General features: G+C 39.8%; 1 protein-coding gene across 1 annotated transcript; it reads left to right on the top strand.

The window, feature by feature from the left end:
• The first annotated feature begins 3,623 nt into the window (after window positions 1-3,623).
• LOC118123302 (myosin heavy chain, fast skeletal muscle) lies at window positions 3,624-16,664 on the top strand. Its single transcript, XM_047343773.1, has 40 exons — window positions 3,624-3,633; window positions 3,871-3,920; window positions 4,010-4,236; window positions 4,395-4,538; window positions 4,627-4,783; window positions 4,885-4,912; window positions 4,996-5,110; window positions 5,201-5,293; window positions 5,439-5,502; window positions 5,626-5,724; window positions 5,818-5,921; window positions 6,027-6,165; window positions 6,411-6,529; window positions 6,615-6,764; window positions 7,808-7,978; window positions 8,072-8,378; window positions 8,506-8,576; window positions 8,690-8,907; window positions 9,006-9,129; window positions 9,225-9,361; window positions 9,452-9,707; window positions 9,878-10,120; window positions 10,556-10,732; window positions 10,851-10,996; window positions 11,125-11,215; window positions 11,307-11,696; window positions 11,804-11,930; window positions 12,049-12,167; window positions 13,414-13,610; window positions 13,704-13,887; window positions 13,980-14,145; window positions 14,239-14,363; window positions 14,521-14,829; window positions 14,913-15,116; window positions 15,205-15,330; window positions 15,414-15,584; window positions 15,698-15,802; window positions 15,878-15,973; window positions 16,081-16,212; window positions 16,553-16,664. Exons 3-40 carry the CDS (start codon window positions 4,027-4,029, stop codon window positions 16,571-16,573), a joined length of 5,835 nt encoding a protein of 1,944 aa, XP_047199729.1. The 5' UTR covers window positions 3,624-3,633; window positions 3,871-3,920; window positions 4,010-4,026; the 3' UTR covers window positions 16,574-16,664.
• Window positions 16,665-16,804: the final 140 nt, after the last annotated feature.

Below are 16,804 nucleotides of genomic sequence, written 5' to 3'. Positions count from 1 at the left end.
GAAACACACTAGCGAAAAAACATCACTCGGATTATTTTATATTCAATTTCTGCCAATAGATCGCTTTCACCTAAATCTTACACATTCGACCTTTAAGGGTTCTTACCGTGATAACCATAATATAAGATTTCTGTCAAAACTTTTATAATGCACAAGAATTGTTCATTAAAAAAAAAACATGATGATTTATGATGATGGATAACAATCTGAAATCTTTTGACTGGTGTATAATTTGAGATTGTTTATTTATTTGGCACAGCTAATGTGACCCCTGTAACAGAAAATCACGATTTGAGGGACATGGATGTAGCTGTATCCTGTTTATAATAGGCTACATGATGTTACACCCAGGAAGGATTCATTTACAGCAGTCTCTCCTTCGTGGAAATCAACCATCACGGAACAGGTGTCGTTGGAGCCTGGGGCAGATGTTATCTGTGTGGACACTGTGGTGCATTTGTGTTCCAAACTTTTTTTAGAAGTTCACTCGGCCACAGAAGACAATTTCCTTTGTTTAGAAAGACAAATGCTTTATCATATGACGAACTGAGGCTGTGGTGTTCCCTTTCAACGCAGCTGTCTGTATGTCTTCATGAGGTGGCTGGCCAATTTGGCACACTACAATGGTACACTTCAACTGTAGAGAAAATAACTACCGTTAAATACTGGTTAAGGCCTCACTTAGACGCAGCTGTTAAGGAGTTTGGGGTAGAGATGATTCAATGTGTGCAATACATTCTACTAAGTAAAATGTCTACTTACACGATGCTAATGTTAGCCATTGTGCTTTCTTGAAAGATAATAAAGATATAAAATGGCGATGATTAAAAACACAACATTCAAGATTATTTTAATGTAGAACAAGCTTTGGTTGATCATTTTCTAGGTATTATGGTCGTTTGCAATTTATTTAGCAGAGCCTCATTCAATTAGCTTTAATGTTTGGCTCACCTCCCCCAACCTTCTCTTTCCTCGATCTTTTTACTTACTGCATTCCCTGTTAAGACTTCCTATTTGTCAACTACATAACTACCAATACCTGAACCCTAAAAAGTAAACACACTGCAGATTTCATTATTCTGGGTGAATAAATAAAACAACAAACACTGACTCAGACAAAGGAAAATAGAGAGATCTTAACCAACACTATCAGTGGTTCTCTCAGTGTTACTACTCTGTCCTGGAAGCGTCCGACCCGCTTTTAAACCTCACCAGGCTCCTCCTCACCAGACATATTTGGCATGTTATATTTCAGTTCACGGGCTTAGCAGAGTCTCGTGTATTTAGACACAAGGTCATACAAAAGAAAAGGTTAGTCAGGACAGTCTGTTCCAACTTATGTCCATCTTCACATTTTACAATATTCTTGAATCTATTCACTTGCATTATAACCTAATTCTGAAACTGACTGAAATACAGTTTGGAAAATTCATGAAAAAGTGGTTTAATCTTTTGCACATTACAGTAAAAGACGTCGCTGCTAATATGCAACACAAAATGTGCAAGAGGAGCTAGTATCTGAAAGTAAATAGCAAGTAAACCATAAAGTGAAGCTCACTATGAAAGTATAGCTAAATATAAGCTGGCACCTTGATGCTATTATTAAAAAACTTATGACTTATGTCTTTCACATTTGAAAAATGTTGTGTTATGTTATGTTCTTTCATGGCAGACTTTGTTTGGGACATCATTGTTTAAGTGGATCGCTCAAATCAGCTAATGCATTTTGTCACCAGAGATGAGACAGTCGAGTAATGGGCCCTGTGTGTGCAAAATGCTTTGTATTCAAGGTGACACGGCACATAGACATACTGTACATACCACCCGTAACAAACTTCCTGCTTAAGAAAATAAATAATTGCTACTAGTAGAATACATTGGAAAGATAATCGTCTCCCTCTGCTGTGCACACAAACCATTTTAATGGAAACCTAAGACCTCTCAAACAACTTGACAAAAAAAACAACTGATGACATTTAACCCTACTTGAAGAGCCCCTTTGACACATGCTATTCATGTTGGCTGAAAAAAACTGAGGACCTATGACCGAACTTGAGCAGCATGTGTTCAACACATGTTTGCACAATAGCCCACCTACCTATTGAGGTCACGTGGGTGACATTCCTCAAGGTCATCTTCTTTTTAAAGATAGAAAGGTTATGTAAATACAAAAAGCTACAGGACAACTTCACACAATCTAGTTATAGAAGTACATTTAAAGTCATCAAGAAAATTTTCCTGCAGGTTTTTTTCCTGCGTTTTTGAATTCATACCAATTAAGTGTTTTATTGAAGGTAGTGCTGGCATCTCTAACATCTTGTTTATTGGCGCAGGACTTATTTTGGATCTTATCCTTGCCTGGATGGCAACTGTTCGGCCGCTCCATTCCAAGGCGCTATGTAATCCCTTTTCAGCTTTTATGGAATGGCGCTCAGCCTCAATTTTATTTCAGACATCTGAGATGTGTAGTAACCCTGCAACTGTATACCAGTGACATTTACATGCCTCTCCAAAACCGCAACCTGTCACTGCTGCAAAATACTCCAGTAAGACCATTATTAGTAACAATGACGATCATTAACAAATCATATTTTAGTGTCAACACAAATAGATATAGATCCAGTAAGTAGAAACAGATAAATTATTTTCTAGTGTATAAAGCTTTTAAATCTGTGATCAAAACTACACCAACTAATGACCTCCTATTTACTGAGTGATTTGATGACATACACTTGAATGAAATGTTAAATAATTTAAATAGATAAATAGCAAAAAATAAATAATACATTTTAGAGTAGATAATATAATGAACCGTTTTATGATACTATAATCTTTTTATATCTGTGGCCCTGAAGAGAATTTTACAAAATACTTGACCCTTTTGTGTGGCGTGCATGGGTGAATGTTCTGAAACTGAACACCAGTGACAGATGGGTACTTCTCCAAAAATGGGAGGAAATAAATTGAAATAAGTGTATTGTATTTATGAATCCGCACCTCCATATTTTGGATTACGTATTCTCAAACGATTATTGATTCATTGTAATAAATTTAAATAATATAGGACTCAACAACAGATTAACTATTATAAAACACAGTATCTGCAGTGTGTATTTAAAATAATTCATGATTTTTTCATTAATTCATCACTCATAATTTTGAAACAACTTAGGCTTTGTACTATAGAACATTCATCGTTGTTAATATAATAAAATATTATATCACTGTTTGAAGTTGACAACACCATAACATCATTTATCCTGCTTTTGTTTGTATAAACTGTAATGTATGCATTTGTGTTCATGTAATAGCTTGTATGTATGTTAATTAATGCATATAACTTAAATTTGAACATAAACTGTTTTGTATTCATCCAATCAGTTTTTTAAAAGACCTTTGATCACTTTGTGCTCTGTGACCTCTCAGTTTGGGCACAGGGAAAAAATACCTACTGCTACAAACGTGCACACAAGGCAGTACAATCACCACCAATGTCAATGTCACAGGATTAGCGTCAACATGACAAGAATACATGACCAAATTGAGAAAGGCACACCTACTTAGAAGACAGTCCTCCCTCTATAAAAGAGGCTTCTTAGGACACTGTCTACAACTGGTATGCTTCCAACTCAGGTGAGTGCATCATCCACAATATGTGGTGGAAACTGAACTTGATCTACGTGATTACAAGAATGTTTGTTTACATTAAATTGTGATCATTTAAATAATTTATTCACGTGTCAAATGTGATGCCAGCCGGTAGTTTAAAAAAAACAAAAAAACAAAAACAAATGAATGATGAATGAATGAATGGTTAAGTAATACATTTTGCAGCAATAATTGTACTCATGTTTCACAATTTATCATTAGGTCTCAAAAGAAGAGACCTGCCTGCATTCAATCTTCTCTTGGGAAAGGAGGTACAGTTTATTGTCTGTGATATCCACCAATTCAAAACACCTCATCTGTAGAGCCTACTGATAGCATTTTACCGACTCGTTATTTTCAGACACTGAAGGTGCCATCATGAGCACAGACGCAGAGATGGAGGCCTATGGCCCCGCATGTATTTATCTGCGGAAGTCAGAGAAGGAGAGGCTTGAGGCTCAGACCACACCGTTTGATGCCAAAACTGCCTACTTTGTGGTCCATCCTGAGGAGATGTATCTCAAGGGTAAAGTCACCAAAAGAGAGGGTGGCAAAGTCACTGTTGACACAATAGAAGGAAAAGTAATGGTAAGCCTAAAATTAATCTCCACAAATGATCATAGAAATAATAGACATATAGATAAAGTGTTCTCCAAAACACCTGAATAATATTTAGCTTTTGAGATTTAATGATACTAATATATGGTGTGCTATCTAATTTTTGCTTGATTGTATTTCCTATTCAGACTCTTACTGTAAAGGAGGATGAAATCCATCCCATGAACCCTCCCAAGTATGACAAAATTGAGGACATGGCCATGATGACCCACCTCAACGAGCCTACTGTGCTGTATAACCTCAAAGAGCGTTTTTCATCATGGATGATCTATGTAAGCTTCAATCTTACAATGTGGTGTGTCTGTATATGTAAAGCCTGTGTGTCAAATCTAATAACGCTTTTCCTCTTTGGCACTTCAGACCTACTCTGGCCTGTTCTGTGTCGTCGTGAACCCCTACAAGTGGCTTCCTGTGTACGACACTGTTGTTGTTGAGGCGTACAGAGGAAAGAAGAGGATTGAGGCACCACCCCACATCTTCTCTATCTCTGACAATGCCTATCAGTTCATGCTCACTGGTGAGACATATTATTTTTGGAGTTACCACATTAGTCAAGTAAATGTGCAAACAAGAGTCTTTAAAATAGTTTCAACTTGAGTGTGTATGTTTGTATTCTAGATCGTGAGAACCAGTCCGTCCTTATCACGTGAGTATTACACAACTTTTCAAGAAGATTTTTTGGAACCATTATGACTACATAGATAGTAAGGATATAATTGAATTCCCAAGTGGAGAATCCGGTGCTGGAAAGACTGTCAACACCAAGCGTGTCATCCAGTACTTTGCAACAATTGCAGTGGCTGGAGGAAAGCCGGGACAGAAATCAGAAGCAAGCAAAATACAGGTAAAACTGGGTTGTCAGCCAAAACTCTTTATCACAGTTGATTGTTGCTTGATGATAGATTTTATACAACCTGATAATGACTCTATGTAGGGTTCGCTGGAAGATCAAATCATTGCAGCTAACCCTCTGCTTGAGGCCTATGGTAATGCCAAGACTGTGAGGAATGACAACTCCTCACGTTTCGTAAGTATTCATTTTATGGGCCTTCTCGTGCTGTAACTATCCTACACTTAATGTAACTTTGACTTAAACTGACATTTTCTAATTATCTTTTTTTTTGCTACAGTTAAAAAAAAAAACTGATTTTATTACTACTCTGGCACTCTAGGGTAAATTCATCAGAATCCACTTTGGTACTACTGGAAAGCTGTCTTCAGCTGATATTGAAACTTGTAAGTAACAACCATGGTGTAACTCACGATTCATGTGAAGTAAAATGTGGTCTTTGACAAACTAAACAAGAAAAACGTAAAACAATTATCCTGCATATCCGTAATTGAATTGGTAATTCTTAGATCTGCTGGAGAAGTCCCGTGTCACCTTCCAGTTGTCTGCTGAGAGGAGCTACCATATCTTCTATCAGCTGATGACAGGCCACAAGCCTGAGCTCCTGGGTATGATGAAACATGGACAATAGAAAGTTGGAGTTGGAATTAAGATGCTGTTACAAGAGGACTGATTAACTTATTTCTTCTATTCTTTTGTAGAGAATCTTCTGATCACCACCAACCCCTATGACTACCACATGATCAGTCAGGGTGAAATCACTGTCAAAAGCATTAATGATATAGAGGAGTTCATTGCAACAGATGTAAGTTGATAGCAATTGGTATAATAATGCCAGAGGGTAATGCCAGAGGGCAGACGCCAAAATAACAGATTTTCTAAAAAATGATTTGCTGTGCATGGATTGCAGACTGCTATTAACATCTTGGGCTTCACCGGTGATGAGAAGGGCGGCATATACAAGCTGACTGGTGCTGTGATGCATCATGGCAACATGAAATTCAAGCAAAAGCAGCGTGAGGAGCAGGGTGAACCTGATGGCACTGAGGGTAAATATATTAATAGTTTAATATCATCATTTTTACACTAAAGCAGATTTCATAAGGTTAACCTAAAATATATAAACTCCTACATTTTTACACAACTTATACAGTTAGAGTGTAATTTTAACATTATCAATCTACTAAAACAGTGGATTTTATGCCGATCTAGTATATCATGATTCCAAATCAATTTAATGAAGATAAATAGCATTCACAAACTGTAACTATCAAAACAATTTTTTTTTCATCAGTGGCTGATAAAATCGCCTACCTTTTGGGCTTGAACTCAGCTGACATGCTGAAATGTCTGTGCTATCCAAGAGTCAAGGTCGGAAATGAGATGGTGACCAAAGGTCAAACCGTTCCACAGGTACAATGACTCACAAAAAGTAATATGTTTCAAAATGAAGTAATGTGCATCAAGAACAACTAATTGAATTTCACCCCATTACTAGATCAACAATGCTGTGTCAGCTCTGTGCAAGTCTATCTATGAGAAAATGTTCTTGTGGATGGTCATCCGTATCAATGAGATGCTTGACACAAGGCAGCCAAGACAATTCTTCATTGGTGTGCTGGATATCGCTGGATTTGAGATCTTTGATGTGAGTATTTGCAGAACCTTTGAGTTACATCACAAGTCAACAGTGTTTCTCTATGTGACTAATTACATTTAATATAATTTTCAAGGTCTCTGCCTGACTATGTTAAAGGGGACATAGCATGCCCATTTTACCACAAGTTGATATGGTTCCTTGGGGTCTTAATGAAATGTCTGTAACATACTTTGGTCAAAATACCACAAGGATCATTTAAAACAGCACCCTTTTTACCCTGTATAAAACAGCCCTCCACAGAGTGACCTGTTTTGAGTGCCTGTTCCTTTAAATGCTAATGAGCCAGCTCCCCCCTCCCTCCTCTCCCCCCATGTAAACAGCCAGGCGGCTGCGTGCTTGGGAACGGCGCTGCGCTGCCTCGCAGCCTCGCAGCCTCGCAGCCTCGCTGCCTCCGGTGTAAACCCGGCGTAACGAGTGTGGGGGGACGGGGGGGGACGGGGTGGGCCAAGGCCATGTAGGGAGACTTCCAGTGCCTTTGGGTTGGTAGACATGCCAGATACCCACATTAACGTGTAGAAGCACTAACAAAGTGGAATTTGCATGCTATGTCCCCTTTAAGTGCCTTGTGTAAAATTCCCTGCTGGAGCACGGTAGACGTCACAGCACATCACTTGTGTTCTGCTATAGAGACCTTGTGCGCATGCACACAGCTCATGTTCAGTAGCGAACTTACCTAGAGAGTAGTAATCTCCCTTGCCTGGCAGGTACGTTCAGCAAATTTGTTAAATATCCTTTTTTGAACAGTGTGTGGCGGTGAAAAACAAATCCACCACTAACTTCTGCCAGGATTGCAGCCACTCCTGTTTGGAATAAGTGGATGTTTGGAAATAAATGTTCATCTGAAGAAGTCTAGTTGCTGCGTTTTCTCTAACTGTAAAATTTGGTCAGTTGTGCACAGCCAGAATACCGTCACCCACAATGTTGCTTACACCTTGAGATAAGAGATAATGTATATTATGATTTTATGCTATCCAAATAATATTGAATTGAATTGATTTGAATTTAAATCAATTATTTTTTGAAAATTACAGTACAACAGCTTAGAGCAACTCTGCATCAACTTCACCAATGAGAAACTGCAACAGTTCTTCAACCACCACATGTTTGTTCTGGAGCAAGAGGAGTACAAGAAAGAAGGCATTCATTGGGAGTTCATTGACTTTGGTATGGACTTGGCGGCCTGCATTGAGCTTATTGAAAAGGTAAGACAAGTCAGTCATGTAGCATTTAAATCATGTTTACTGATTTTATGCTAAATTGTTCATTCTTTTTAATATCATATTATTTCCTTTCAGCCAATGGGCATCTTTTCCATCCTTGAAGAGGAGTGCATGTTCCCCAAGGCAACAGACGTCTCTTTCAAGAACAAGCTATATGATCAGCACCTTGGCAAGACCAAGGCCTTTGAGAAGCCAAAACCTGTAAAGGGCAAGCCTGAAGCTCACTTCTCCCTGATTCACTATGCCGGTACAGTGGACTACAACATCACGGGCTGGCTGGACAAGAACAAGGACCCACTGAACGACTCAGTTGTTCAGCTGTACCAGAAATCTGCGAACAAACTGCTTGCTCTTCTGTATGCATCCCATTTTGCAAATGACGGTATGGAGCAAAAAGTTTGGATATGTGCTAATTCAGTTTAATTTAGTTTTGTGGCTTCCTTTGTGAAATAAACCCAGACACTGAATCCAGACTTTAATATTTGGTGATACTATATTTTACAAAACAGAGGCTGCTGCTGGCAAGAAGGGTGGAAAGAAGAAGGGTGGTTCCTTCCAGACTGTGTCTGCTCTTTTCAGGGTATTTGACATTCACATTAACAATAACATAAAGACATAATCTAATCACATTGGTTTACTTATTGCAGTTTTGTTTCAATTAATCAAATTTAATTAAATATGTCAATCTCACAGGAGAACTTGGGTAAGCTGATGACCAACTTGAGGAGCACTCATCCTCACTTTGTGCGTTGCCTGATTCCAATGTCCAACTACTTAAATTTGCAACTCTCAGGTCTGATGGAGAACTTCTTGGTCATCCACCAGCTGAGGTGCAACGGTGTGCTGGAGGGCATCAGAATCTGCAGAAAGGGCTTCCCCAGCAGAATCCTCTATGGTGACTTCAAGCAGAGGTGACTTTTTAGAACAGGCAATGAAAATTATTATGATGAAGTTACCTCATGCCAATAGGTGAGGTACATACAAATATCAACATAATAATATTTTGTAGATACAAAGTACTGAATGCTAGCGTCATCCCTGAGGGACAGTTCATTGACAACAAGAAAGCTGCAGAGAAGGTGTTGGGCTCCATTGATGTGGACCACACTCAGTACAAGTTTGGGCACACAAAGGTACAATTCTATAGAAAATATCAACAGCTATAAGTGTCAAAATCCTGTCATATCTATGTGTACTGAAAATCAATTTCCTTGACTTGGCAACATAGGTGTTCTTCAAAGCTGGTCTGCTGGGTACCCTGGAGGAAATGAGAGATGAGAAACTGGCTAAGCTGGTGACCATGACTCAGGCCCTCTGCAGAGGATACCTCATGAGGAAGGCGTTTATTAAGATGATGGAAAGGAGGTGGGTTTCCACAATACTGAATTGCTCATTTAATTTACAATGTGTAATGTTGTAACAATAATAACACAAAAATAAATGTTATTTCTGTAGAGATGCAATCTTCACCGTCCAGTACAACATTCGTTCATTCATGAATGTGAAGAATTGGCCATGGATGCATCTGTACTTCAAGATCAAACCTCTTCTGAAGAGTGCTGAGACTGAGAAGGAACTGAGTCAGATGAAGGAGAACTACGGAAAGATGCAGTCAGACCTGACTACTGCCCTGACCAAGAAGAAGGAACTGGAAGAGAAAATGGTTTCCCTGCTGCAGGAGAAGAATGACCTGCAACTGCAAGTGGCTTCGGTACGTAAAGTGTATGATTTATTTAGTGTACACATTGTGTACATGCTTAATGAAAGTTTAATTCCACTATCATCTTCTGACTTTCTGTGTACCTTACTAAAGTTGTAGGTGAATTGAATTTTTTTTTTTTATGTTATGTAAAGTAAGCAAATTATCCTATCGTACTGTAGGAAGGGGATAATCTCACAGATTCTGAGGAAAGGTGTGAAGGGCTCATTAAGAGCAAAATCCAGCTTGAGGCCAAACTCAAAGAGACAACTGAAAGACTGGAGGATGAAGAGGAAATCAATGCTGAGCTGACTGCCAAGAAGAGGAAGCTGGAGGATGAATGCTCTGAGCTGAAGAAGGACATTGATGACCTGGAGCTCACCTTGGCTAAAGTGGAGAAGGAGAAACATGCCACAGAAAACAAGGTTTATTTTGACTGTCTATTGCATAAAAATATTGTTGTTACTGTTGTTATGCTTTGCTGTGCCCTTTTGACTTATTACACTTCAGGTTCAGTGTTGAGGATTAGGTGAAAGGGATCTATTGTCAGAAATTGAATATAAAAGAATTGTAGTGATGTTTTCCCCAGTGTGTTTCATCTAAATTGTACAAATAGTTGTTTACTTTGCCCTAGAATGGGCTCTTTATGTGTAAACACTCCCTATGGAAGCCGCTTCTTTTTTTTTTTTACAGTAGTCCAGACTGGACAAACTAAACACCTTTTGAGTTCTTATGACAACTGAAGGCTAACACAGGGTCTCTTTCATATTTGGAAGGAGAGGGTGAGGTGAAGGGTATTCAGCTGCAACTTTACCACTAGATGTCACAAAATTTTACATGCTGAACATTTAAACCATCAGGTAAAAAACCTGACAGAGGAAATGGCATCCCAAGATGAGTCCATTGCCAAGTTGACCAAGGAGAAGAAAGCCCTCCAAGAGGCCCACCAGCAAACACTGGACGATCTCCAGGTAGAGGAAGACAAAGTCAACACTCTGACCAAGGCCAAGACAAAGCTGGAACAGCAAGTGGATGATGTAAGAAAACATTTGTTTTGACTGTTTCGAAGTTTGCCCTGTAATGATATGAATGGCTTTTGGTTCACATGTTCTAAGATGCCTCAATCACTAAAATCATTAAAACTGTTAAATATAGCTTGAGGGATCACTGGAACAAGAGAAGAAGCTCCGCATGGACCTTGAGAGAGCCAAGAGGAAGCTTGAGGGAGACCTGAAACTGGCCCAGGAATCCGTCATGGATCTGGAGAATGACAAGCAGCAGTCTGATGAGAAAATCAAGAAGTGGGTTTTTTTTAAGTTTAAGAAACTTGCTATGAGCATCTCACACACTGCATGCATCAAACTTTTTTGTTCTCTTCTTCATCAGAAACATAACACTGACTGAATATGATTTTACTTTCCTATTACAGGAAGGACTTTGAGATAAGTCAGCTTCTCAGCAAGATTGAGGATGAACAGTCCCTTGGTGCTCAGCTTCAGAAGAAGATCAAGGAACTTCAGGTAATGTTATTTTACACAAATAATAGATTCAAAAAATCTGAAATGTCTTCTTATCAATAGCCTTTTCTGATGTTACTGTCATCAAATCTAGGCTCGCATTGAGGAGCTGGAGGAGGAGATTGAGGCTGAGAGGGCTGCTAGGGCCAAGGTTGAGAAACAGAGGGCTGACCTCTCCAGGGAGCTTGAGGAGATCAGCGAGAGGCTTGAGGAAGCTGGTGGAGCAACAGCCTCTCAGATTGAGATGAACAAGAAGCGTGAGTCTGAGTTCCAGAAGCTGCGTCGCGACCTAGAGGAGTCAACCCTGCAGCATGAAGCTACCTCAGCAGCTCTTCGCAAGAAGCAGGCGGACAGTGTTGCAGAGTTGGGTGAGCAGATCGACAACCTCCAGCGTGTTAAGCAGAAGCTGGAGAAGGAAAAGAGCGAGTACAAGATGGAGATTGATGACCTCTCCAGCAACATGGAGTCAGTTGCAAAAGCAAAGGTGTGCACAATTTAAAATATATATATATATATATATATAAAATCACACAATATTTCAACATACTGTATATTAAAATAATGATCATATCAATTACTGTTTGATTTCAGGCCAATCTGGAGAAAATGTGCAGAACTCTTGAAGATCAATTAAGTGAAATTAAATCCAAAAATGACGAGAACGTTCGCCAGCTCAATGACATAAGTGCACAGAGGGCAAGACTGCAAACAGAGAACGGTGTGTAAATCAATCCCTTCTTCAAAAATAATAGAAGACTTAGTTATTGAAGTCACTTTCAGCTATATTTCAAGTGTGAAAACAGCCACTCAAAACCTGTTCTTACTTGTTCCTTCAGGTGAGTTCTCTCGCCAGCTCGAAGAGAAAGAAGCTCTTATTTCCCAGCTCACCAGAGGAAAACAGGCTTACACTCAGCAGATAGAAGAGCTTAAGAGACACATTGAGGAGGAAGTAAAGGTATGAGATCTTATGCATTGTCCAGTTTATATTGCAATGTGTCTCTAAGGCACATCTGTGGACTTCAATACGTGCGGTTTGCAGGGGGGAACTACAGTCTATAGTTCCAATAAATTCCAATTTGCCACCTTCCATCCTGTGCATACAACTAAGGATTGATAGTTTCAAGTCCATTAGAAGTCCACTAGAGCCCGATCGATAGGATGGATGGATAATAATGGCTAATATTTTCCCGACCTACAATGAGCTACTTGACTGTTAAAACGCATTTGAAATGCATACTTGACTAAAGATGTGTTTTCATGATACAGCTTTGCTCCCGAGGTCTTTATATACACATAAGCTCATCACGAAATTTGAGGAACTCACACACACTCACAATTTGAGCTATCATATAAAACCTGATTGTACCAGCTTTGTTGTGTGTTGCTCAAAAGTAAAATTGCTGTCAAACCAGACACAGGTTCTTTGCAGCATGATGGTATATTGCTCGATAAGTGACCATCGGTTGTAGGGTATTAAAAAAAACATCATTAAAAATTCAGACACCACTACAAAATGGCAAACTCACAATATAGTGCACTATATAGTGATTAGTGAGGGATTTCGGACACAGCCTTAGTATATATTGGATGCTGTTACTGCACAGTAGCCTAGCTAGTTGTTATTGCACAGTAGCCCAACTAGTTGTTACTCCATATTAGCCAAGCTTATTGTTACTCCACATTAGCCTAGCTAGTTGTTATCACACAGTAGCCTAGCTAGTCGTTACTGCACATTAGCCTAGCTAGTTTTTATTGCACAGTAGCCTAACTAATTGTTACTGCACAGTAGCCTAGCTAGTTGTTACTGCACAGTAGCCTAGCTAGTTTTTATTGCACAGTAGCCTAACTAATTGTTACTGCACAGTAGCCTAGCTAGTTGTTACTCCACATTAGCCTAGCTAATTGTTACTGCACAGTAGTCTAGCTAGTTGTTACTACACAGTAGCCTAGCTAATTATTACTGCACCGTAGCCTAGCTACTTGCCCATGCTATCCTTAGTGTAATTACTTAAAATAAATATCCTGGATGAGGAAGAGAACAAAATGATTTTCACACACCTGTCTGAGCGTCACTCTGAGTCCTTTGGATGTTGTAAAGGTGGAGCATGCATCGCTGACAATAGACGTAAAGGCTGGGTATATACAACAGTTTGTTAGCAGAATCTATTTACACTTTCATGCTGCTTGTGATTAATCCATAGGCCAAGAACGCCCTGGCCCACGCCGTTCAGTCATCCCGCCATGACTGCGATCTGCTCAGAGAGCAGTTTGAGGAGGAGCAGGAGGCCAAGGCTGAGCTCCAGAGAGGCATGTCCAAGGCCAACAGTGAGGTGGCTCAGTGGAGAAGCAAATATGAGACTGATGCTATCCAGCGCACGGAGGAACTGGAGGAGGCCAAGTACATGAATCTTTTTAACTTTTTCATAAAAATGTTTGGCATTCCATATTAAATTTGCATTATTAAATTCAAATATATTCTTCTTCATGACAGGAAAAAGCTTGCCCAGCGCCTGCAGGATGCTGAGGAGTCCATCGAGGCTGTGAACTCCAAGTGTGCCTCTTTGGAGAAGACCAAGCAGAGGCTGCAGGCTGAGGTGGAGGACCTCATGATTGATGTGGAGAGAGCTAATTCTCTGGCCGCCAACCTTGACAAGAAGCAGAGGAACTTTGACAAGGTAACTAATTAAACTGGGAATCAAACCCAGTTTTATCAGAAGAAACGCATACCTGTATTAACTAATTGTTTAATCAACCTATACAAACCTAGGTCCTGGCAGAATGGAAACAGAAGTATGAAGAGGGCCAGTCTGAGCTGGAAGGATCCCAGAAGGAGGCTCGCTCCCTCAGCACTGAACTGTTCAAGATGAAGAACTCTTATGAGGAGTCTCTGGATCAGTTGGAGACATTGAAGAGAGAAAATAAGAACCTGCAGCGTACGTCAACTATTATCTTCATTAAATGCAAATATTAATTTATAGCTGGTTGTGAATAGTCTAACTATGGTTGTCCTTGTATTTGTTTTGCAGAGGAGATCTCAGACCTGACTGAACATATTGGTGAGACTGGAAAGAGCATCCATGAGCTTGAAAAGGCCAAGAAGATTGTTGAAAGTGAGAAGGCAGAAATCCAGACTGCACTGGAAGAAGCAGAGGTATTTCCTCTCATATTTTAAGTTTTTTGTTATTGGAACAATTAATGTAATATTTCTCTAATGGTGCCCTTCGTTTAACTATTTTCGAATATATTTTGTTATCATAAAAGAGCTGTCATTTTGGTACATAGCTTTATTTAGCCGCTTGATCTTGCAGGGCACACTGGAGCACGAGGAGTCCAAGATTCTCCGTGTCCAGCTTGAGCTCAACCAGATCAAAGGTGAGGTTGACAGGAAGCTGGCAGAGAAGGATGAGGAGATGGAGCAGATCAAGAGGAACAGCCAGAGGGTGATGGACTCCATGCAGACCAATCTTGATTCTGAGGTCAGGAGCAGGAACGATGCCCTGAGAGTCAAGAAGAAGATGGAGGGAGACCTGAATGAGATGGAGGTTCAGCTGAGCCACGCCAACAGGCAGGCTTCTGAGGCCCAGAAACAACTGAGGAACGTCCAGGGACAGCTCAAGGTGAGGTTTGTTGATTGTTGACTGAAAAAGAGAAATGCTTAACAGGAAAGAAAGTTAACATCTTTTCCACTTTTCATTATCAGGATGCCCAATTGCACCTTGACGACGCTGTCAGAGGACAGGAGGACATGAAGGAGCAGGTTGCGATGGTGGAGCGCAGAAATGGTCTGATGCTGGCTGAGATTGAGGAGCTGAGAGCCGCTCTGGAGCAGACAGAGAGAGGACGCAAAGTGGCTGAGCAGGAGCTGGTTGATGCTAGTGAGCGTGTTGGCCTGCTTCACTCTCAGGTTTGTTTTCATTCATTCAACAGAAAATGAAAAATTTAAAAACACAGTGTATATATTATAATAATCATGACTTTTCTCAAACATCCAGAACACCAGTCTGCTGAACACCAAGAAGAAGCTGGAGTCTGACTTTGTCCAGGTTCAGGGTGAAGTTGATGACACTGTTCAGGAAGCAAGGAATGCTGAGGAGAAAGCTAAAAAGGCTATCACTGATGTGAGTTTACATTTCAATCTCAACACGTGGTTTTAAGGCTTATACCAAATGAAACTTGTACTGGAGACCATTTATCATTTCAGGCTGCCATGATGGCTGAGGAGCTGAAGAAGGAGCAGGACACCAGTGCTCATCTGGAGAGGATGAAGAAGAACCTGGAGGTCACAGTCAAGGACCTGCAGCACCGTCTGGATGAGGCTGAGAACCTCGCCATGAAGGGTGGCAAGAAGCAGCTCCAGAAACTGGAGTCCAGGGTATGAACTGTCTAAAAATTCTACTTTAAATGCATCAATTGAACTAAGCCTTTCTTTTTATGCTTTCAAATCCTTTTACAAAACTTTGATTTTCTTTTATTATCTAATTACAGGTGCGTGAGCTGGAGGCTGAAGTTGAGGCCGAGCAGAGACGTGGAGCTGATGCTATTAAAGGAGTCCGCAAATATGAGAGGAGAGTGAAGGAGCTGACCTACCAGGTAATAAACTTTACTAACAATGATACATTACTTTGAGGTCTATTCTCTTTCACTTACATTAATTAATTTGTGCAGACTGAGGAGGACAAGAAGAACGTGAGCAGGCTTCAGGATCTGGTGGACAAGCTGCAGCTTAAAGTCAAGGCTTACAAGAGACAGGCTGAGGAGGCTGTAAGTTAAATCTACATTTAACTGAACAACCTAACATTTACATCAGTTGAGTTAAAAATCATATTTCATCGTGAATAAATTCATCAATATAAATAAATCCTTTGCAGGAGGAGCAGGCCAACACTCATTTGTCCAGGTGCAGGAAGGTTCAGCACGAGCTGGAAGAGGCTCAGGAGCGCGCTGACATCTCTGAGACTCAGGTCAACAAGCTGAGATCCAAGAGCCGTGATGTTGGAAAGGTAACATTTCCATTCTTTTTGACATCATGACGACATAAGCTACTGCATATATCCATAACAACATGAAATTCTAATAGAAAATATGTACATGCATAATTACCTCTGAAATTATGAACTAGTTGCAGTGTGCTATTCCAAAAGTAATATAGGTGATAACACGTCAACATCACTGCAAGATATATAACTCCAGAATATCCAAGATTAAACTCTAATTCAGTTTAAACCATAACATGCTTTTTTCACCAGTACACAGTGAATGTGACTGTATTCCTCCTATAATACTGTATATTCCTTTAAACACCGCCTCCAAACACTAATTATCTCTCCTTCTTTCTTTCAGGGAACTGACTCTGCTGAATAAGATGCAAGGTCCAGCTGAGGCCTTTCAACCAAGCTCATACAATATGAGCGTGAATTTCCTTATTTAAATCTTCAATAAATATTTAAACTTACACAATTGTTGTTTTCTTCTTAATGCATGTGGGACACTAAACAGAGAACTACAAGTCAAGCTGCACCATATATTTACTGAAAACATGTAATAATAAATAATACATGTACAAATAGATCTACATTAATGAAAAATGTTACA

The sequence above is a fragment of the Hippoglossus stenolepis genome, chromosome 16 (assembly GCF_022539355.2).
Source record: "Hippoglossus stenolepis isolate QCI-W04-F060 chromosome 16, HSTE1.2, whole genome shotgun sequence".
Classification (NCBI taxonomy): domain Eukaryota; kingdom Metazoa; phylum Chordata; class Actinopteri; order Pleuronectiformes; family Pleuronectidae; genus Hippoglossus; species Hippoglossus stenolepis.
Note: the sequence above shows the minus strand (reverse complement) of the source record. Positions and strands in the feature narration are given on the sequence as shown.

Coding starts and splice junctions, on each gene's coding strand:
- LOC118123302 (XM_047343773.1), top strand. CDS start 4,027: ATGAGCACAGACGCAGAGATGGAGGCCTATGGCCCCGCATGTATTTAT. Junction 8,379..8,505: donor ATCCCATTTTGCAAATGACG/GTATGGAGCAAA, acceptor TTTACAAAACAG/AGGCTGCTGCTGGCAAGAAG. Junction 11,216..11,306: donor AGAAGATCAAGGAACTTCAG/GTAATGTTATTT, acceptor CATCAAATCTAG/GCTCGCATTGAGGAGCTGGA.